General features: G+C 46.4%; 1 protein-coding gene and 1 long non-coding RNA gene across 6 annotated transcripts in view; one reads left to right on the top strand and one right to left on the bottom strand.

The window, feature by feature from the left end:
* Nucleotides 1–15,435, top strand: part of DLGAP4 (DLG associated protein 4) — a 136,483-nt gene extending 121,048 nt beyond the window's left edge. For all 5 annotated transcript variants that reach the window (XM_004746498.3, XM_004746497.3, XM_004746499.2 and 2 more), the window contains 3 exons: nucleotides 11,725–11,816; nucleotides 12,714–12,869; nucleotides 13,653–15,435. In XM_004746498.3, the coding sequence (XP_004746555.1) occupies nucleotides 11,725–11,816; nucleotides 12,714–12,869; nucleotides 13,653–13,871 (467 nt within the window). In that variant the 3' untranslated portion in view covers nucleotides 13,872–15,435. The remainder of the gene's footprint in view (nucleotides 1–11,724; nucleotides 11,817–12,713; nucleotides 12,870–13,652) is intronic.
* The window catches only part of LOC101676675, an 85,942-nt gene that overhangs the window by 31,130 nt on the left and 32,864 nt on the right, over nucleotides 1–21,948 (bottom strand). The gene's annotated exons all lie outside the window — the stretch shown is intronic.

Here is a 21,948-nt window from a genome sequence, read left to right on the forward strand (position 1 = left end):
CCTGCTCAGTGGGGAGGTCTGCCTCTCGCTCTCCATCTGCCTCTGTCCCTGGCTCATGCTCTCTCTTTCTCAAATAAGTAAATAAAACCTTTAAAAATAATAATAATAAAATACTGATGAACAAAAATGTTTTTAAAGAAATGAGATGATGGGGCACCTGGGTGGCTCAGTGGGTTAAGCCTCTGCCTTTGGCTCAGGTCATGATCTCAGGGTCCTGGGATCGAGCCCTGCATCGGGCACTCTGCTCAGCGGGGAGCCTGCTTCCCCCTCTATCTCTGCCTCCTCTCTGCCTACTTGTGATCTCTCTCTCTCTCTCTCTGTCAAGTAAGTAAATAAGATCTTTTTAAAAAAAAAAGAAAGAAAGAAATGAGATGGCAGGGCGACTGCGTGGCTTAGTCCGCTAAGCGTCCAACTCGTGGTTTCAGCTCGGATGTTGATCTCCTGGTCAGAGACAGCCCCACATGGGGCTCTATGCTCAGTGGGGAGTCTGCTTGAGATTCTCTCACTCCAGCCCCGCTCTCCACTCACACGTGCATTCCTTTTCCCCTCCCCAAAATAAATAAATTTTTAAAGAAAGAGAGGAGTGTGGGCGCCTGGGTGGCTCAGTGGGTTAAGCCGCTGCCTTCGGCTCAGGTCATGATCTCAGGGTCCTGGGATCGAGTCCCGCATCGGGCTCTCTGCTCAGCAGGGAGCCTGCTTCCTCCTCTCTCTCTCTCTCTCTGCCTGCCTCTCTGCCTACTTGTGATCTCTCTCTGTCAAATGAATAAATAAAATCTTTAAAAAAAAAAAAAAGAAAGAAAGAAAGAGAGGAGTGAGAGGGCAAAGCCTAGGGAGTAGAGAGAGACACCCCATACAGGAGGAAAGGAGGAGTGACGGGTGAGATGGGAGAGAAGACAGCCGGAACGCAGCGGAACAGTTTTTAAGAGAAGAGACTGCCGTGTCAGATGCTGCTGCTGGGCACCACAGGTCAGATCTAGAAACATAAGGTTATCGGAGACCTTCAAGAAATGGCCTATTGTGGTGAAAGGGGGCTGGTGGGTGCAGGGGCAGCCTGACTGGAGAAGGGTTCAAGGGAAACAGAAGTAACTGGAGACCGTGAGTACAGACAGTCCTATGGCTGACTTCTTCTGTACAGGGAACAGAGAAATGAAGGGATATAATGTCGGAGAACAGGGCTGGAGTTTTTTGTTCCTTTTGTTTGTAAACAGTGATAAAGGCATGTTTATACGTTGTTGAGAATGACCTGTGAGGAAGGGAAAATTCCTTATGCTGGAGAGAAAGGGGACAGCTGTTCGGGTGGTGTTCTTAGGTGAGTGAGAAGAAACTGAGTTAGTGCCCCAGTGGGAAACAGGCAGTTCCAGGGAGTGTTTGAGGGGAACAGAGCTTAGGATTGTGATATTCCTGATGAATGGATAGTAACCCACTCTATTTCTCTGGATATATGTTATGTTCTGCTTTAAAGTCTTGTGTGTTGTGAGTTCTGTACAGCTGTCCTGCGGTCTGTCTGATATACCACGTCTTTCTGTGCAGTTACTTTCAGCCTTTCTCTCACTGTCCCTGTAGTCCTGTCTCCTATAATCAGCATATGTCTATATTTTGAGTTTTGTCCAGTCTCTTAATTTTTACTTCAGAAGTAGACAATGTAGTCCATTTATAATGGGATTTCTATATACTTAGGGTTGTTCCTACCATGTTATTTTGTGGTATCTGTTCTATTTTTTTCTCCTCTCTTGTCTTTTTTTTTTTTTTTTTTAAGATTTTATTTATTTATTTGACAGAAATCACAAGTAGGTGGAGAGGCAGGCAGAGAGAGAGGAGGAAGCAGGCTCCCTGCTGAGCAGAGAGCCCGATGCGGGGCTCGATCCCAGGACCCTGAGATCATGACCTAAGCTGAAGGCAAAGGCTTAACCCACTGAGCCACCCAGGTGCCCCCCTCTCTTGTCTTCTTTTGGATTAACATGCCCCTCTTCTACTTCTCTTTCCTAGTATTGAGGCTGTATTAGTTGGTATTAAGTTTGCATACAAATAACTTAAAAAGAAAGAAAAAGTGGTTTGAAAACAAGACTTTATATCTTTCAAGTATGTCTGAGATAGGAATGCTAGAGCCCCAGGCTTGCTTTTTCTAAGGTTTGATGTTGTAGAATTGGCTTCCACTCACCAAATCTCATCATTCTGGGCACCTGAGTGGTCCCGTTGGTTGAATGTCCAACTCCTGCTTTCAGCTTAGGTCATCATCTTGGAGTCCTGAGATCGAGCCCCTGTCAGGCTCTGCACCCAGTGTGGAGTCCCTCTGCCCCCAGCTCGCACTCATCCTCTCTTCTCTCTCAAATAAATAAATAAAATCTTTGTAAAACAAAAAATCTCATCGTTCAGAGTGGCTGCTGGATTCCAGAAGTCCCAAGTGCATTCCAGCCAGCAAAGGAACCGGAAGAGCACAAGGGCAGCGCAGCCGCACACACTTCTTTTTCCACCCACGTTATCGCTCATTTCAAGGGTAGCCAAGGGAATGAATGCCTGGGTCCAAGCTGCTACGTGCCCAGTTAAAACTCGAAGGTCCCCATACATCTCTTATTTTCAGAATCCTGTGCTGTGCTTAGCAGAATGTGTGCGTTACAAAGCTGCAACATAAGTCCTTACTCGAATCCTAATTCTACTGTAGCTTGTTAGAGGATTCTGATCTTGTGCAAACCTTCCCTGTTTTCCATTTGACAATACTTTCTCCTGGAAAATTCACACCATGCCTAAAAAATATTTCTGTATTTTTACTTTATTTGAATAAAGTTGCTCTTTGACATGAAGAAAAAAAACTCAGGTGCTATTTCTGAGGGATAAAGAGAAACAAACTTTGGAGACCATTAGCTGTAACGGCCACAGGAGTTAGAGACTGCACTGCTATTCTTTCAACCCTTAAAATCTTAACATTAAATTATTTAACATCTTCACCTTTCTCTCAGACAACACAAGGACTTTAGATATGATTTATCTAATTGTTTTCTTATGGTTAACCCCCCCAACTGATGATTCTTATATAATTACAGGAATCATTACTTATACATGTATGTATTTATATTTATCTGTGTTTATCATTTTCTTTGCTCATCCTTCTTATATTTCAGATCTTCCTTCTTTGAGAATTCTTTTCTTTGCTGAGTATATTCTTTATCTGTTTTAAGATTCATCTTTTTTTTTTTTTTTTTTTTTGTAACCTCTATACCCCATGTGGGGCTTGAACTCCCGACCCCAAGATCAAGAGTGGCACACTCTACCAACTGAGTCAGCCAGGCACCCTCTGAGTATATCCTTTAGAACTTCTTTAGTGAGAACCATTAACTCAGTTATTTTGTTTTCATTCTTCTTCTTATTCTTTATATACATGCAAAGAGCAGAGTAAAGACAAAAAGAATCCTCATGTATCCACCACCTTTTTTATAAATAGAATGTTACCATCTTTTAAGTCCAGTGGTATCACCTTCCTTCTGCTGTAGCAGTAAGCACTATCCTAAAATTTGTTATCCTCAAGTTAATTACATTCTTGCTTTTCTTTATACGTAGATGTGTAACCCTAAGGAATATAATGTTTTGTTTTGCCTGTGTCTGAATTTTCTACTAGCAGAAGCACAGGGTATGCCTATTTTTCTGAGGCTTGCCCTTTTTTTTTCTTGTTTTCCTCTTTTCTTTTCTTTCTTTCTTTTTTTTTTTTTTTTTTTAGTAGGGCTTGAACTCACAACCCTGAGATCAAGACCTGAACTGAGGTCAAGAATCAGATGCTCAACCCTCTGAGACACCCAGGTGCCCTGAGGCGCCCTGATAAATGCCTTTTTTAATTCAACCTTGTGTTTGAGTTTTGAGCTACATCCATGTTAATGCCTGTACCTAGAAAATATTCTTCTCATTGTTAAGTAGCATTACACCATTGAATATACTATTCTCTGCTCCACTGATGAGCCCTTGAATTGTTTCTGGTTTTCATCTGTGAATAATTCTTTTATAACAGCTTTGAGATACTGTTTACATACCATAAAATTCACCCCTTTAAAGTATACGGTTCAGTGGTTTTTGTTATATTCATGGAGCTATGCAATCATCACCACCTAATTTTAGAACATTTTCATCACAGTAGAAAGAATCCTTGTACCCATGGAGTCATCATTCCCGGCCCCTCTCTTCCCTGCCCTCCCACCCCAGGCAAACACTAATCTGCTTTCTTCTCTGTGGATTTTCCCATTCTAGATATTTTCATATAAATGGCATCACAATATATGTGGTCTTTTGTGTCTAGCTTCTTTCATTTTGCATATATATATTTTTAAGATTTTATTTATTTATTCGACAGAGAGAGATCACAAGTAGATGGAGAGGCAGAGAGAGAGAGAGAGAGAGAGAGAGAGAAGGAGACTCCTTGCTGAGCAGAGAGGCCGATGTGGGACTCGATCCCAGGACCCTGAGATCATGACCTGAGCCGAAGGCAGCGGCTTAACCCACTGAGCCACCCAGGCGCCCCTCATTTTGCATATTTTTGAGGTTTATCCATGTTATAACATAAATTGTTTTTTTATTTTTTTTTTTAAGATTTTATTTATTTGACAGACAGAGATCACAGGTAGGCAGAGAGAGAGGGGGAAGCAGGCTCCCCGCTAAGCAGAGAGCCCGATGCGGAGCTCAATCCTAGGACTCTGGGATCATGACCTGAGCCGAAGGCAGAGGCTTTAACCCACTGAGCCACCCAGGCACCCCCATAAATTGATATTTTGTTCCTTCTAATTGCTGAATAAAATTCCATTGTATGGATATACTATATTTTCTTTATCCATTTTTCAGTTTTCTGGTTGCTTGCAATTTTGGTGTCAGGTCTAAAAAACCATTGCTTAGGGCACCTGGGTGGCTCAGTGGGTTAAGGCGCTGCCTTCAGCTCAGGTCATGATCTCAGGGTCCTGGGATCGAGTCCCGCATCGGGCTCTCTGCTGAGCAGGGAGCCTGCTTTCCTCTCTCTCTCTCTCTCTGCCTACCTCTCTTGTCTACTTGTGATCTGTCTGTCAAATAAACAAATAAAATCTTTAAAAAAAAAAAAAAAAAAAGAAACCATTGCTTAATCCAGGATCTTTAAGATTTACTCCTATTTGCTTCTAAGAATTTTATAATTTTATCTGTTATATTTATGTCTGTGAGTTAGTTTTTATGTATGGGTATGAGCCCACTCAATCTTTTATATTTAGATATCTAGTTGTCCAGTACCGTTTGTTCGAGTGATTATTCCTTCCTCAGTAAATAGTTCTTGGTACGCTTGTCAAAAATCAACTGACCATAAATGTTAAGAATTCATTTCCAAACTCTGAATTCTATTCCTTCGCATTGATGCACATGTGTATACTTACGCCAGTACCACACTGTCATGATTACTATAACTTTGAAGCAAGTTTTGAAATTGGGAAGTGTGAGTCTTCCAACTTTGTTCTTCAGATAAAAATACAAATAAAACAAGTTTATAGGGGCACCTGGGTGGCTCAGTGGGTTAAGCCGCTGCCTTCGGCTCAGGTCATGATCTCTCGTCCCGGGATCGAGTCCCGCATCGGGCTCTCTGCTCGGCAGGGAGCCTGCTTCCTCCTCTCTCTCTCTCTGCCTGCCTCTCTGCCTACTTGTGATCTCTCTCTGTCAAATAAATAAATAAAATCTTTAAAAAAAAAAAAACAAGTTTATAGCCAGCTCTCAGCTTCTCACTAAAGGAAGTTCTAAAGTATGTACTATGATCTTGCATTTCCATGAGTTTTGGGATCACACTGTCGATTTCTGCCCCCCAAAAAGCTGGTATTTTATTTTGATAGGGACTGTGTGAAATCCGTAATTCGATTTGGGGAATATTGCCATCTTACTGTTAAGTCTTCCAATCCATGCACGTGGGCTGTCTTTTCATTTACCTAAGTTTTTAAAGCTTTTCATAGTATTTTATAGTTCTCAGTATATAAATCTTACATTTATTTTGTTGAATTTATTTCTAAGTATCTTATTCTTTATGCTGTTGTAAATGGATTGTTTTCTTAACCTCATTTTCAGATTGTTTATTGTTAGTATATAGCAAGACAATATATTTTTGTATGTTGATCTTGTATGCTGCAACCTTACTAAATTTTGAGGAGGGGGAAATTCCTTAGGGTTTCTTATGTACTAGATAATTTCATCTGAAAATAGAGTTTTATTTCTTTCTAATCTGGTTTCTTTTTATTTTTTGCCTAATGGCCTGGCTTCAGTGTTACCTACACGTGGCAAGAGTTGGGCACCCTTGCTTTTGTCTCACTCCTGATCTTAGGGTGAAATTATTCAGTCTTAAACCATTAAGTGTGAATTAAGCTATGGATTATTATGAACATTTCTGACCATATCTTCACCCAGTTTGTGACTTGTCTTTTTACTTTCTTTATGGTAACTTCTAAGTAAACATATTCTTAATTTTAATGTAAAGTTATCAGTCTTTTCCTCATATGATTTATACTTTTTTTGTAGCTTAAGAAAACCCATCCTTCTCCAAAAATCAAAAAGATATTTTACTGTTTTGGGGGGGGACACCTGGCTGGCTCAGTCCGTCGCTTTTGGTCTCAGGGTCATGGGTTCAAGCCCCACACTGGGTATAGAGATTGCTTAAATAAATAAACTTAAAAAAATAATACACAAATACACAAACACACACACACACACACATATATTTTAAAGATTTTCTTTTTAAATAATCTCTACACCCGGGGCACCTGGGTAGCTCAGTTGGTTGAGTGACTGCCTTCAGCTCAGGTCATGATCCTTGAGTCCTGGGATCGAGTACCGCATTGGGCTCTCAGCTCACGGGGAGTCTGCTTCTCCTTCTGACCTTCTCCTTGCTCATGCTCTCTCACTCAAATAAATAAATAAAATATTTTAAAAATAATAATAATCTCTACACCCAACTTGGGGTTCAAACTCAAAACTTATCTTGGCTCTCTACTCTCCTTGTGATCTCTGTCAGATGAATAAATAAAATCTTAAAAAAAAAAGAAGAAGAAGAAAAAGTCTTTTCCAGGGGCACCTGGCTGGCTCAGTTGGTGGAATACACAACTCTTGATCTTGAGGTCATGAGTTCAAGCACCATGTTGAGTGTAGAGATTACTTTGAAATCTTTTAGGGGCACCTGGGTGGCTCAGTGGGTTAAAGCCTCTGCCTTCAGCTCAGGTCATGATCCCAGGATCCTGGGATCCAGCCCCGCATCAGGCTCTCTGCTTGGCGAGGAGCCTGCTTCCCTTCCTCTCTCTCTGCCTGCCTCTCTGCCTCCTTGTGATCTCTGTCTGTAAAATAAATAAATAAAATCTTTTTTAAAAAGTTAAAAAAGGGGCGCCTGGGTGGCTCAGTGGTTTAAGCCTCTGTCTTCGGCTCAGGTCGTGATCCCAGGGTCCTGGGATCCAGCCCCACTTTGGGCTCTCTGCTCAACAGGGAGCCTGCTTCCTCCTCTCTCTCTGCCTCCCTCTCTGCCTACTTGTGATCTCTGTCAAATAAATAAAAATCTAAAAAATAAAATAAAATAAAAATAATAAATAATAAATAATTTTAAAACTTTTTAAAATAATGTATCTTTTCTACTACGGTATGTCATATGGCTGTTTTCCCATTCATAATCTTTTTTTGTTTGCACCTACCTCCTTTTTATTTTGATCAGCCTGGCAGGGTTTATTAATTTTTTTTTTTTAAGATTTTATTTATTTGTCAGAGAGAGTGAGAACGAGCACTGGCAGATGGAGGCAGAGGGAGAAGCAGGCTCCCCGCCGAGCAAGGAGCCACATTTCACAGGCTTTTTCAGGGGGTCAGAACTTACAGGGGCCGTGGTTCAGTACCCAGTAACCACAGGGGTCCCTGGGTGCCATGGTTTTATGGAAGGAAGCTGCGGGACTTGATCCCAGGACGCTGGGATCATGACCTGAGCCGAAGGCAGCTGCTTAACCAACTGAGCCACCCAGGCGTCCCAGGGTTTATTAATTTTATTAATCCTCTATTATATCTTGGTCTATTTATTAAATTTCTGCTCTTTTGGGATTCATTGTATTGTTCCTTCACTAATGTCTTAAACTGGATACTTATTTTTTTCCAGCCTCTGAAAACATGTTTTGAAACCTCTGGATCTCTTTAAGTACTACTTTAGCCATATCTAACAAGTTAGGACATGTAATATTTCCAAATGCCACTGTGATTCCTTTCACCAGTGTGTTACTTAGATGTTTATGGTTTTGTTTTTTAAGTAAACCCTACACAGCATGGAGCTCAAAATCACAATTTTGAGATCAAGTCGCACATTCCACCAACTGAGCCAGCCAGGCACCCCTATTTTTGTGTTTTTAATCATGAAGAGTTTATATATGAAAACCTTATTCCTCTTGTATGGCTAAATAATACTCCATTGTATGTATGTATATACCATTTTATTGATTTATCTGAGAGAGCACAAGAGTGGGGAGGGAGAAGCAGACTCCCTGCTGAGCAGAAAGGGTTGATTCTGGGATCATGACCCAAGCCAAAAGCAGACGCTCAACCACTTGAGTCACCCGGACATCCCTCCATTCATCTATTGCTGAGGACTTGGGTGGCTTCCACCTTTGACTACTGTGGATAATGCCACTATGAATACTGGCATACAGGTAATCTGTTTACTCTCTGCTTTCATTTATTTGGGGGTATATACCTAGGAGTAGAATTTTTTAGTTATATGGTAACTGGATGGATGTTTAACTTTTTTTGAGGTGAACTGCCAGACCGCAGCAGTAGTGCCATTTTACATTCCCACCAGTGAGGCACAAGGGTTCTGGTTTCCCCACATCTTTGCAAACTTTGGGTTTTTGGTTTTGATGGTTTTATTTCATTAACAGGTATCCTAATGTGGGTGTGAAGTGATATCTTGTGGTTCTGATTTGCAGCTCCCTGATGGCTAGTGATGTTGAGGATACACTTACTGAACATTGGTGTATATGGAAATGTCTGTTCAGCTCCATGCTCCTTTTTTAATTGGATTATTTTTGTTGTGGGGTTATAGGAGTTCTGGATGTTAACCCTTTATTAGATACGTAATTTGCAAGCAATTTTCCCATTTGGTGGGTTGTCATTCCACTTTCTTCATAGTATTCTTTGCTACATAAAAATTTTCCATTTTACTAAAGCCATATTTATCTTTTGTTGCCTGTACTTCTGGAGTCTTAAACTACTGCCCAGTTCAAAGTCATAAAGATTTGCTGTTTTTATCTAAGAGTTTTATAGATTAGATAGATTCATTCTTAATGAATGAACTTCATTCATTTGCTTGTAGATAGTAGTTGTAGATTTGCAACTTCATTCTTCTGCTTGTAGATAGTTTTTCCAGCACTCTGTCTTTCCCCATCCACACTCATTCTGGAATGACAGAATACTACACCCAAAGGAACTCACCCCACACTTTTCCATTGTTGTAGTTGAGAAATTTGCTGTTGAATTAATTTCTTTAGCAGAAAGATTGTTTTTAATCTTTCCTTGCCCTTTGGCTGCTTTCTAGGAGCATCTCTGTCTTGTATTTTACCGGCAATGTGAATTTGCTTGGGATTCATTTGGCTCCTGAGTACCAGGTGTCAGCTATTTCTGGAAAGTTCTAAATCATGTCTGCTCTCTTCTTGTAGAGCTGACCCATGTACACAGAGGCCCACTCTCTTTAATGTCTCTCAGCCCCTTTCTTTTTTGATAGTTTCTTTCATATTTAGTTGCTGCTTTTATTTCTTAAGAAATTAGGTACCCAAGTGCAGTCTTATGGTTGGGAATTCTCAGAAGACACCTTTCCTTTTATTCCTACTTCACTCTAGACCAAGTGTCTCCATTACCTGTCTTAAGAAGGGGGTGAGGAGTGGCTCATTTTATTCCTGGCAGGTTATTTATTTGAAAAAAGATCTTGTGGGGCGCCTGGTTGGCTCAGTAGGTTAAAGCCTCTGCCTTCACCTCAGGTTATGATCTCAGGGTCCTGGGATCGAGCCCCACATTGGACTCTCTGCTCAAAGGGCAGCCTACTCCCCCCGCCCCGCCTACTTGGGATCTCTGTCTGTCAAATAAATAAAAATCTTTAAAAAAAAAAAATTTTTTTTGTTACCAAGCATTTGAAGCATTTCGCACCAGGAGCCTTTTTGCTCCTCTTCTCCTAGTCCTGGGGCCCCATAGCAGGTTTTCTTCTTTGTGCTGTCCCACAGTGGCCCTGGTTTCTTCGATGGCCTGGTTTTTCTCTCATGCTAGCTCTGAGCTCCACTGTCTCATTTTCTTCTCAGAGCACCTCAATCCCAGCCTAGAATGACCGCTTGATATATTCATGGCTTTCCACCATTTTCTAGCAAGAACTATCTGGTGAATGTTCGTGTGCCATTTGCTGTGCCTGTAATCTGTTTAGCTCCTTTTTTTTTTTTTTTTTTTTTTTTTTTTATTCTTCAGAGAGAGAGGGAGAGAGAGCCAGCACAGGCAGACAGAATGGCAGGCAGAGGCAGAGGGAGAAGCAGGCTCGCTGCTGAGCAAGGAGCCCGATGTGGGACTCGATCCCAGGATGCTTGGGATCATGACCTGAGCCGAAGGCAGCTGCTTAACCAACTGAGCAACCCAGGCGTCCCTGTTTAGCTCCTTTTGAATTACTTTCTAAATAAGGCAAAATTCTTCCTTGATGAGCTCTTATAAAGTAGATCAGTGTGAGAGAGGGGCCAGGCCTGCATCCCAGGTGGGCAGGAGTTCCTAAAGCACAGGAATGGGGGCTGTGTTCAGCCTCATCTTCTCCCCCCCTCACAGTGCAAAGCTCCCCACCCCCTGGTGCTGAACCAGGCACAGGAAAGCTCCTGCTGCAGTCCACATCCCCTTTTCATTTCAAGTAAGAGATGACTGGCTTCTCCCCTCAAGGCATGCTGCTTTGGAAAACTCAAAACTGACACCTCAATCCAGACAGGCAGCCCACTTCACACTCAGTGCTGACGAGTTCTGTCACAGGAGAGTTCAATGTCGATTTCCTCTTTACTCTGTTTTGCTTTGGTGATTCTACGGCAGCTGAGAAATCGTACTGTCTTTATACCACAACTAGTGAAAGATCAGCCTTACATTCCTGGGCTGAGATCTTCATGGCTAACTCTCCTGTTGGATTCTATTTGCTTATATTTGATGAGACTTTTACATTTATGTTCAAAATGAAAGTGGTCTGTTCTTGGCATGTCCTATTTATTCTCAGGGCTCCTGAAATGAGCAGTGTTACTTCCTATGTTTATGGACTCTCTGGAACAATCTCAATGTATGATACTGGGATTTTCTGTTCTGTAAAGGTTTTATCGAACATCACCTGTAAAACTACATAGTTTAGCTTGGCTCCTTTTTCTGGGAAGATTTTTAACCTCTTCAGTTTTTTTTTTAAAAACAGCTTTGGTCTAATAAGATTTTCTGTTTCTTCCTGACTCTAAGATAATTTAGGTTTTCCTGGAAATTTTTTCCATTTAAACTAAATTTTCAAATCTATTGCCATAAAATATATGTAGGAACTAAGACATGGCACTCACTTTATCTGTATTGTTTGTATTTTTCACAAGGGCTGATTAAAGTGGGCGTAAAATGAAGACCAGATGCCATTCACCAAATGATGATTGGTAACCTGAGTGGGGTCAAGGGGATAAAAGCCCTGATCCTGCCTTCTACCCCCAACAAACGCTATGCTCTGCTCAGTCTCCACCTTCTCTTTCTCAGTCTTAGGAAAAGTCCTCAGTGCTGTGGGCAGTGCCCAGCTACTGATGTCCCAGAAATTCCAGCAGTTCCGGGGCCTCTGTGAGCAAAACCTGGTGAGTGTGACTCTTCCTCCTCCACCGTGGGCCTTCCAGACTTTGCCTTCCTGCCAGATTAGCCCCTCTAAGCCTCTGTGCTCTCCTCCCTAACACAGAGAAGGTGCTGGTGACACATGTCCATGCCTCGCACAAGGAAAAGAGCCTTCCAAATTTCTAATGCCTCTTCAAATAGAAAAGCAAAGCCTATGTGAAAGGAGCCACATGAAACTTAAAAATCAGCACTGACTCAGTTGTATTAAACATGCTCTAAGACGTCGGGTGAGGACTGGAGACATATCACCCCCTGGCCTTCCCTATCAGGAGGGTGACTTTTCCTGTGGACGCCTCACCTCACTCCCCATGGCCACGGACAGCATGCTCCTAGGGCTGGAGGATAAGGGCGAGTGTTTATCTCCAGGACCTGCAGAGATCCTGATGACTGGCTGGGGCAGTCATCATGAGCAGCGTGTTGTCAGAGAACAGACTAGGGGGACAGAAACCCTGTGGGTTCTGTAAATATACCCATCTGGCTGTGCTCCTGGCTTCTTCCTGCCTCACTGTGAGACCACAGCTGGGAGCTTCTGTACAATGAGAAGAGATCTCAGCCTGACATATATTAGGAGCATGAGGGCCTTCCTCCTTGTAGTCCTACAGTGGTGGTCAAGGCCTCAGTTCCATGTATGTACAGGGCCTGCTCTCTTTCTCCCAAAGATCTGCACCATCTCGGGGCTGGCAGTGACCAGGAACTTGCTTCATTCCCTCCTACAGATCCTGATGTTGGGAAGTGGGGAGAAGCAAGACGAGGCTTCCAGGGACCCTAACCAGAGCTGGCAGGGTCACGAGACCATACTTGGTGTGGGGTGCAGAACAAGCGTCTGCCTTGCTTGCCCCACTGATCCCCATCTCCCTCTGCAGAACCCTGAAGCCAACCCACGTCCAACAGCCCAGGACCTGGCAGGGTTCTGGGACCTGCTACAGCTGTCCATCGAGGACATCAGCATGAAGTTTGATGAACTCTACCACCTCAAGGCCAACAGCTGGCAGCTGGTGGAAACCCCCGAGAAGAGGAAGGTGAGCATGGAGCAGTGCGGAGGGGAAGTCCAGGGACAAATTCCTGGTCGGCAATAACGCTGCCCACATCGGTCAGTGCTGCTTGGCTCCCTTCTCCGTGTGTCGTCTTTGAGCTGGGGGCTCACGTCCATCAGTGCGCGGGGTCCATGCTTGGCTCTCGTCCAGCATGCTGCTCGCTCTGTGTAGTCGAGGCTGCCCCCTGAAGCATGCCATCCCACCCTGCATGTTCAGAAAGGGGGCTCCTAGGAGACAGATGCCCACAGTCCTGAGCACAGGTAGAGATATGGCTGTCAGAACTCTGGAGGCAGATCAGTCCTACTGGGGCCAGCCTCTCCCATGAGATGCAGCTTCCTTCCATAAAACCATGGCACCCAGGGACCCCTGTGGTTACTGGGTACTGAACCACGGCCCCTGTGAGTTCTGACCCCCTGAAAAAGCCTGTGAAATGTGGCCTGGGAGTCCGAGGTCCTGAATTTAAATCCCAGCCCAGGCCATGTGACTCAGGCTCCCCATGGTTCAGAGCAGGGGTGGGAACAGGTGCTGTGTCCATCCCTTCCTGCTAGAACATTCTAGAATCCTAAGCTTGCGTTTTGCTCCTATGCCTTGTGCTATTCCCACTATCATCGCTTCTTGTGGCTTTCTGATTCCACATGTGTGTTGCTTGTGCCTGATGTGGGGAGGCTGGGGTGGAGGCCCCAGCTGCCAGCATCAAGTGAGAGGTAACACCCCACAAAAGGTGCACCTTTATTTTATTTTTCTTCCCTCCTCACTGTCTCACTAAAGGAAGAGAAGAAACCACCCCCTCCGGTCCCAAAGAAGCCAGCTAAATCCAAGCCGGCAGTGAGCCGCGACAAGGCCTCCGATGCCGGGGACAAGCAGCGTCAGGAGGCCCGCAAGAGACTCCTGGCGGCCAAGCGGGCAGCTTCTGTGCGGCAGAATTCAGCCACGGAGAGTGCGGACAGCATCGAGATTTATGTCCCTGAGGCCCAGACCCGACTCTGAGACCAGGAAGTGGGAAGCAAACAATTTTAAGTCATTAAAAAAACAAACAAACACACAAACTAAATGTGAACGGAACACCATTTTCTCAACCTTTAAGATGGTTATTCTGTCCAGAGACCCTGAGCCAATTTTCAATTGATGCATACAAGGGCTCACAATTTGGCTTTTTTGGGTCCCTCCCAGCTTTAGGTTAATGAAGACTTCATACAAAAAAAAAGTCAACAGAAACACAAAACTCTCAAACTTTTTTTCCCCTCTGGTTGGCCACGGTGGGCTAGGTAGACGGACCTCGGCACCTCCTGGCCCAGCCTCCAGACTGCGGTCTTTTTACTTGTTCTATCTCACGAGAACTCGCACTAGCTTGTTTACAAGACGAGGACAGTCCGAGGACAGCCTTGGGTCCCTGCCATGTCCTTCCTCCTCTTCCCGCTACCCCGCTCTGACCTTGCAGTTTTCATTCTTCTGTTCGTCTCCTCTCCCTTCAGAGCTCACCCTGGGGCTCCCAGCTGTGGTCTCACCGGCTTGCCAACTCTGGGCCCTGCGTGCAGCTGCCAGCCTGGAGAGCCAGACCCTCGCCCCTGCCCCAGCGCTCCCAGTTGCTCATGCGCACACGCAGGCGCAGGCGCTGGCCCCGCAGCAGCAGCAGCCCCGGGCAGGGGGGAGGGGAGGTCTCCGAGAAGGGGAGGAGGGTTCAGGGCTTTGGTGGGGGACAATGAGATAAAAGCCACCGTTACCACACTCCAGACTCCCGCCTCTTTCTTCTCTCCAGCCCCCTCTTCCTTCAGTAAAATGTCTGACTCAGAGTGACTTGCAGGGGATACTCAAGAGAGGGACCCCATTTTCCAGGGGTCGCCTGTCCCTGGCCGAGCCTGTGTACAGCACCTGAGGGGCAGGCGGCTGTGTCTGTATGTATGTGTACATATGCACATAGACCTTAGAGTGTATATTTAACAAACGCCCATCTGCTCACCCATGCCCCCCAGCGCCGCCGCTGGCTCTCGGGGCACCTGGCAGGAGGCGGGTGTGTGAATAGCATATATTTTTACATGTACTATATCTAGGTGTGTGTACAAGTGTGTGTAAAAATATATACCTTGTGTGTAAGCGGCCTTTTTTTTGGTCTCCCACCTGCCCCCTGCCGTGGGCCCATCCGCCCTGCCTCTTGAGTTTTCTATTCTTTTTTTTTACCCCAATCATCCTTCTCTCTCCCATCCCACACCGCCCACACCCCCCCAGCCCAGCCCCACTCCCAGGGTGGCGTCAGCCTGAGCTGCAAGATTGGGGGCGGGAGGGGGTAGGGGGTGGCCCAGCACACGAGGGCTGCTCTCTCTACCATGGAGAAGACGATGGCATTGGAGATGTCCTCATGTCCGGCACTCGCTGCAGGGGCCCCAGGTGAACAGAGGGCCTGCTCTGGGGCCCCATTCCAGCCTGGCTGCCGTCTGTGACCTTGGGCAAGTCACTTGACCTCTGTGTGCCTCAACTTCCTCCTCTGTAAAAGGGGACAGTCCCTGCCCCTCCCTACCTCACAGGCATGTTGTGAGAATAAATGAGGTAACGTGTACCAAGGGCTCATGGTGTTCTTACAGCGGGCAGGGCCAGGCTGGGGTGAGATGGGTGGAGGGGACACCCGGGAGCCTGAGTGAGACCCCTTGCCACACAGCAGCTCTTTGGAGACAGGCTGACTTGTGTGCAAACCGTCATTCCAGCTCTGGCACAACCTGGCTCACAACCCTGGGCAAGAAAGCTGCCCTTGGTTCCCTGACTTTACAAATGAGTAACATCCCCCTTAACCTGCCTCCTGTGAGAAACAGACACTTAACCCATCATTGCTCCATGGAAGCCAAGCTGGGCTGCCCTGGCCCACCTCCCCCCAGACCCAGGACCAGTACTCTGTCCCCTCTGCAGCGGCCTCCCCCTGACAGCTGTGTGCACTCAACACACCTCCTGAGCACCTGCTCCAACAGCCCCGCACCTGGCAGGCGGTCACAGAACCACACTCTGGTGGAGGAGAAAGACACTGAATGAGGCCTACGTGAGTTTAAGTCTACCACAGGCAGCAGAAGAGAAGATGCAGCACCAGGAGGCTGCAGGAAGCGACAGAGCAACCCCACACACAGCCTGGGGCGCAGCACTCTGCTCCAGCCCAGAGACACCAAGGGTATTAACCTGCTCTGGGGGATGGCAGGTCCGGGGAGAGTGCGTTCCAGGCAGAAGGATGTTCAAGTATAATGCCCCATGGTACAAACATGGTTTTCAGGAAGTTTCAGGCCAAGCTGGGCTCCAGACGCCTGGTCTCCTTCCTCCTCCCACCACCCAGCTAAGATGCAGTGACCTTGGGCTCAGGGGATGCACAGAACTGCCTCCCAGCTCCACCTGGTCCCTCCTGAGCTCCACTCCTCCCTCAGGCCAGACCCCCATGCTTGGTGCTCAGAGCCTCATGCCCTCCTCTCTGGATCCTGTTAGTGGCACACACAGCAGGGCCGCAGAGCCACCCTCCAGGGGCGGGTACTCCCTGGACCTATCCCCGCCCTGTGGGGAAGTGATTAGAAGAGTAAGTGAAGAGGTTGCAGGTGGCCTTGGGCACTGAGCGGGACCCTCAGAGCGGTGAGTGAATGCTGGAGGGGTCCATGAGCTAGCTAGCAGCCCAGCTCTATTCCTGACAGGCCTCAGGGGAAGAGGGGGGACGCCTACCCCTCAGCGCCTAAGTGTTCCTGCCACAGCAGGGGAGTGGCCCTGGCAGTTGGATCAGGGTCTCCTGCAAGGATCCTAAACTCCCTACAGCGGAGCACGAAGAGCAGGAAGCATGTGACGTGCAGCATCGGGGCCTCCACTCCTAGCTCTGCTGCTGCCACAGTGAAGAAAGAACAGGATAATGAACACCATGTCCTTCACCCAAAATCAGCAACTGTCAACAACTACCGTATTTGCACCATCCCTCGCAGGCCCATTCAAACACGCCTCACTTCTCCCCGAGCCATTTGAAACCTAGCTGCATACACCATACTTTACCCCAAACACACCAGACACCGCCTGAGAATAAGGACATTCCTGCATGACCACAATACCACTGTCACCCTCTAACATAAAAAAGGAGTGGTCCACGAGCACCCCCCAACCCCATGACCCAGAAGAGTGCCAAGGCCCAGACATGAATACGAAAGCACAGCCACACTCCAAAGTCCCCAGTAATGTCCTCTCTGGCTCTTCCCTTGTACCCGCCCGAGATACACCCAAGGGTCGCTCACTGCTCTCAGTTACGATGTCTCCTAGTCCCACTGAACCAGACCTGACATTCAGGACATGACGTCTTTTAAGTATCCATGCATCTTGGGGCACCTGGGTGGCTTGGTCAGGTAAGCGCCTGCCTTCGGCACAGGTCATGATCCCAAGGTCCTGGGATCAAGTCCCACATGGGGCTCTGCTGAGTGGGAGCCTGCTTCTCCGTCTCCTCCTTGCTTGTCCTCTCTCTCGCTATCTCTGTCACCATCTCTCACAAATAAATAAATAAAAACATTTTTTTTAAAGTATCCAAGGATCTTGCACAGTGTTGCATGGTCTAGAAGTATGTATTCTCATGACTAGATTTCTATAAAACAGTATGAGCCAGAACATGACTAAGATAATATCTCAATCTCTGTACTTCTATCAAGAAGGCATTTGACTATTTAGGAAAAGACCAACAGCAGCTTCCCAGAGAAGCTGCATTTCCAAAGCTGGGCTCTGAAGGGACAGAAAGGGGTCAGGAGGGAGAGACTGCAAGCTGCGGGGTGCTGGGGGAGAGGCAAAGGGAGCCTGAGCCTGTGCACTAAGCCGGGGTCCCTGAGAACCATCCTCAGGGCGGCACATCCTAGGGCAGGAGCTCCAGGGTCCCTAGTTGTTCCCAAGCCTGGCATCTCCCCCACCCCATGGCCTAAGCTGAGAGAGGAGACCAGGCTGCAGCCAGGAGCAGCACTGGGTTCAGCGGCCTTCTGGCCAGGACAGCAGGACAAAGCCATTGCCAGGTGGCCTTCCAGCCAGCAACATGTAGATGCTAGCACAGGTAAAAGTGCTGCTGCGGACCTCCAGCCCGCTAGAGAAGTTGTTCCCACCATCATCACTGGACAGGGTGAAAGGGGAAGGGAGAAGCCAGAGGGAGAAGCCAGCTCCCTGCTGAGCAAGGAGCCTGAGTCAAAGGCAGACACTGAATAAATGGCCGGAGACACCAAGGCGCCCTGGAGTGGAGTTTCTGAGAGAAACACAGAATGAAGTACTGTCCCCTGCGCTTTGGAATCTGGCTGACCTGAAAAATCCATGTGGCCCTCACTGCACCTCCCACAGCAGCCAGAGGGTCTTTATGAAGTCCTGACTCCATTAGCACCAGAAGTCACCCTCTGCGCAGAAGCCTTTGCAGCCCGCCTGGTGCCAGCAGAAGAAAACCCAGCCTCCCCACCTTGGCCCAAGAGGCCCCTGCCCAGCTCTCCCACTACACCTCCCATGGGATCCCACCCTAGCTTCACCTCAGGCCTGGCACAGGGAGCACAGCTCCCCACCAATGCAGCTAACGTAACCCTTCCTCAGCCCTCAGGTTAGCTCCCAAAGTCCCTGGGCCGGGCCAGGCCAGGCTGGGGCAAAAACCCCTGCTCTGGACTGGGAGCATGAGAGCCACTTGGCTTGTCTCTCTTTGTTGCGGTCGCTGATGTGGTAATACTCCTATCTGTGCAGCTATATGAGTATCTGTCTCCACAAGGAGATGGTGGGCTCCCAGAGAATAGGAAGTAAGTTTTTTCCACCAGCCTCAGTGCCTAGCACAGACGAGAGCTTCATTATTTCCCAGCTGGCTCAGCCGGTGGAGCATGCGACTCTTGATCTTGGGGTGGTAAGTTCGAGCCCCACATTAGGTATAGAGATGACATAAAAACAAAAGTTTAGGGGAAAAAAGGAAGTATTATTTCCTAAATGAATGAGCTTGCTGAGGGAAGGAGGGGTGGGACTTCACAGAGAAGACAGTATTGGAGCTGGGCTCTGAAAGATGAAGAGGGGTTCTCCAAGCTGAGGCGGAGAAAGGCAAGCACAGAAGCTGAAGTGTGAGACTGCTGCTGCACAGGAAGGGCCTCAAATGCCACGTTAAGTAGTAAAGGCTCTAAATGGAACGGGGACCTTTCCTCCTACAGAAGCCACCTTCCCATGAGACAGGGGCCCCCAGTTCCAGTGTCCAGGGGTGGCCATGGTCCCCTAATGACCAGCCAGCATCAGGGTTTAATCTCTAGCACGTGTGCAGAGAGCCCAAACCTGGTGACGCCCTGTGACCAACAGGAAACATGGGCCTTTGGGGGGCCTCAAATGCTATGGCTCCAACCTTCCATAGACTGACAGATGACTCCCACATCTGACTCTGCAACCCCAATTTCCTTGAACTCCACACTTCCCACTCACATCTCTACCTCTCAAAATGAACATGTCCACCAACCAGCAGAAGTAAAACGAAGTGAGAAGGGCCAGAAAGTCACCACGAAGCAACCGTCCCAGCAACAACTAAATCACCAGTGGGTGTCACAAGTCGGTGAAAGTTTGCTGAGAAGCAGAATGTTTGGTCTCAAAGGAGCACCCCACAAACGACTTACTCATGAAATACGGATTAATAAAGGGGAAAATTATAACTTTCTGATGGATAACCCAGCAGATACCACCTTAAAAAGATGGTGAAGTTATTGTTGCTGGTGAGGGAAAAAAATAATGTCCTATGTCTTCTGTTGAGACACACAGAGAAAGGCACATCATTTCTGTGATATTCCTGTCAAAAATCCACCACCAGAGGGGTGCCCGAGTGGCTTAGTTGGTTGAGCATCAGACTCTTGATTTCGGCTCAGGTCATGATCTCAGGGCTGTGAGATCCAGCCTGAAGTTGGGCTCTGCACTCAGCAGGGAGTCTGCTGGACAGCCAATCCTCTCTCTCTCCCCCTCTGCCCTTCCCCCTGCTCATGCTTCTACCTGTCCATGCACACTCTCTCTTTCAAATAAATAATTTTTTAAAAAATCCGTAACTTGAAGCTAATCATGAGGAAGGACCATGTAACTGGCCTGGACTCTCTGAAAATGTCAATGTCTTAAAAAACAAAAGCTAATTAACAGTTCAATGTTAAGAGAGATTAAAGCTGGGCGCTTGGGTGGCTCAGATGGTTGAGTGTCTGCTTTTGGCTCAGGTTATGATCTCCAGGTGGTGGGAGCCCCACTTTCGGCTCCCGGCTCAGCATGGAGTCTGCTTCTCCCCCTCCCTCTGTCCCCCTGCTTGTGTTCTGTCTCTCCTTCTCTCGAATAAATAAAAAAAATCTTATAAAAAAAAAAGAGAGAGATTAAAGACATCTCAATAGATAGATAAAAAGGGCTTGATAAAACCCAACATCCTTTCATAATAAAAACATTCAACCAGCAATAGATCTTCTTCAAGCTGATAAAGGGCATCCAAGAAAAACCCACAGCTACTATCATATTTAATGATGAATGACTGAGCTTTTGCCATACGTTCAGAAACAAGACAAGGGTGTTTGCTTTTACTACTACTTTTTTTTTAATTTATTTATTTATTACAGGGTATGCATAAGATAGCAAACAAATGCGGGAGGGGGTGGGAGGGAGAGGCAGGTGGGGGAGGCAGTCCAGGGGGAGAAGGAGGGAGAGACTCTCAAAGCAGACTCCCCGTTGAACATGGCCCATCATGGGGCTCCACAAGAGGCTCCATCCCAGAACCCTGAGATCATGACCTGAGTCAAAATCAAGATTCGGACATTCAACTGATTGAGCCACCCAGGTGCCCCCGATTTTACTACTTCTATTTGATGTATTGGAAGGCAATGTTGCCCAGGCAACAGAATGAATGAATGAATGAAACCCAGCTTGAGGGGTGCCTGGATGGCTCAGTGGGTTAAAGCCTCTGCCTTCAGCTCATGATCCCAGGGTCCTGGGATGAAGCCTCACAGCGGGCTCTCTGCTCAGCAGGGAGCCTGCTTCCTCCTCTCTCTCTCTGCCTGCCTCTCTGCCTACTTGTGATCTGTTAGATAAATAAATAAAATCTTCGGAAAAAAAAAAAAAAAGAAACCCAGATTAAGAAGAAAGAAATTAAACTATATCTATTTGCAGATAAAATGATCTTTCATATAGAAAATCTTAAAATATCCATAAATAAACTATGAGTTAATAAAGTTCAGTAATGTTCTTGGAAGTAAGATCAATACACAAAAATCAATTGAAGGCCACCTGGGTTGTGGTGATGGCTGCCCAACAATAGGAATGTGCTTACTGCCCCCCCAACTACAGATTTCAAATGCTTAAATGGTAATTTTTTTTTTAAGATTTTATTTATTTATTTGACAGAGAGAAATCACAAGTAGATGGAGAGGCAGGCAGAGAGAGAGGGAAGCAGGCTTCCCGCTGAGCAGAGAGCCCGATGCGGGACTCGATCCCAGGACCCTGAGATCATGACCCGAGCCGAAGGCAGCGGCTTAACCCACTGAGCCACCCAGGCGCCCCTTAAATGGTAATTTTTATGTTTTGTTGTTTTTCTTTTTTACACACCCTCCACACACACACAAAAATTAAAGAAATATGATAACCTTAGATTGGCTGCTGGACCAGAAAAAAATTACTGTAAAGGACATTATTGGGATCATTGACAAAATTTGAATATAGATTGTAAATTATGGAAACAGTATTAAATCAATGTTAAAATTTTTCTAATACTAGGGGCACCTGGGTGGCTCAGTGGGTTAAAGCCTCTGCCTTTGGCTCAGGTCATGGTCCCAGGGTCCTGGGATCGAGCCCCGCATCAGGCTCTCTGCTCAGCAGGGAGCCTGCTTCCTCCTCTCTCTCTGCCTGCCTCTCTGGCTACCTGTGATCTCTCTGTCTCTGTCAAGTAAATAGATAAAATCTTTAAAAAAAAAAATTTTTTTTTTTTCTAATACTGATAAATGTACTATGGATTTGGAAAAGAATCTCCTTTTCAGGAGATACTCACTGAAGTATTTCCAGGTAAAAAGTAATAAAGAATGCAAGTTACTCTCAAATGATGTTGGTGGGCGCAAGATATCCACACATACACATA

This window comes from Mustela putorius, unplaced genomic scaffold (assembly GCF_011764305.1).
Source record: "Mustela putorius furo isolate JIRA1106 unplaced genomic scaffold, ASM1176430v1.1 tig00000743_pilon_pilon_pilon, whole genome shotgun sequence".
Lineage (NCBI taxonomy): Eukaryota > Metazoa > Chordata > Mammalia > Carnivora > Mustelidae > Mustela > Mustela putorius.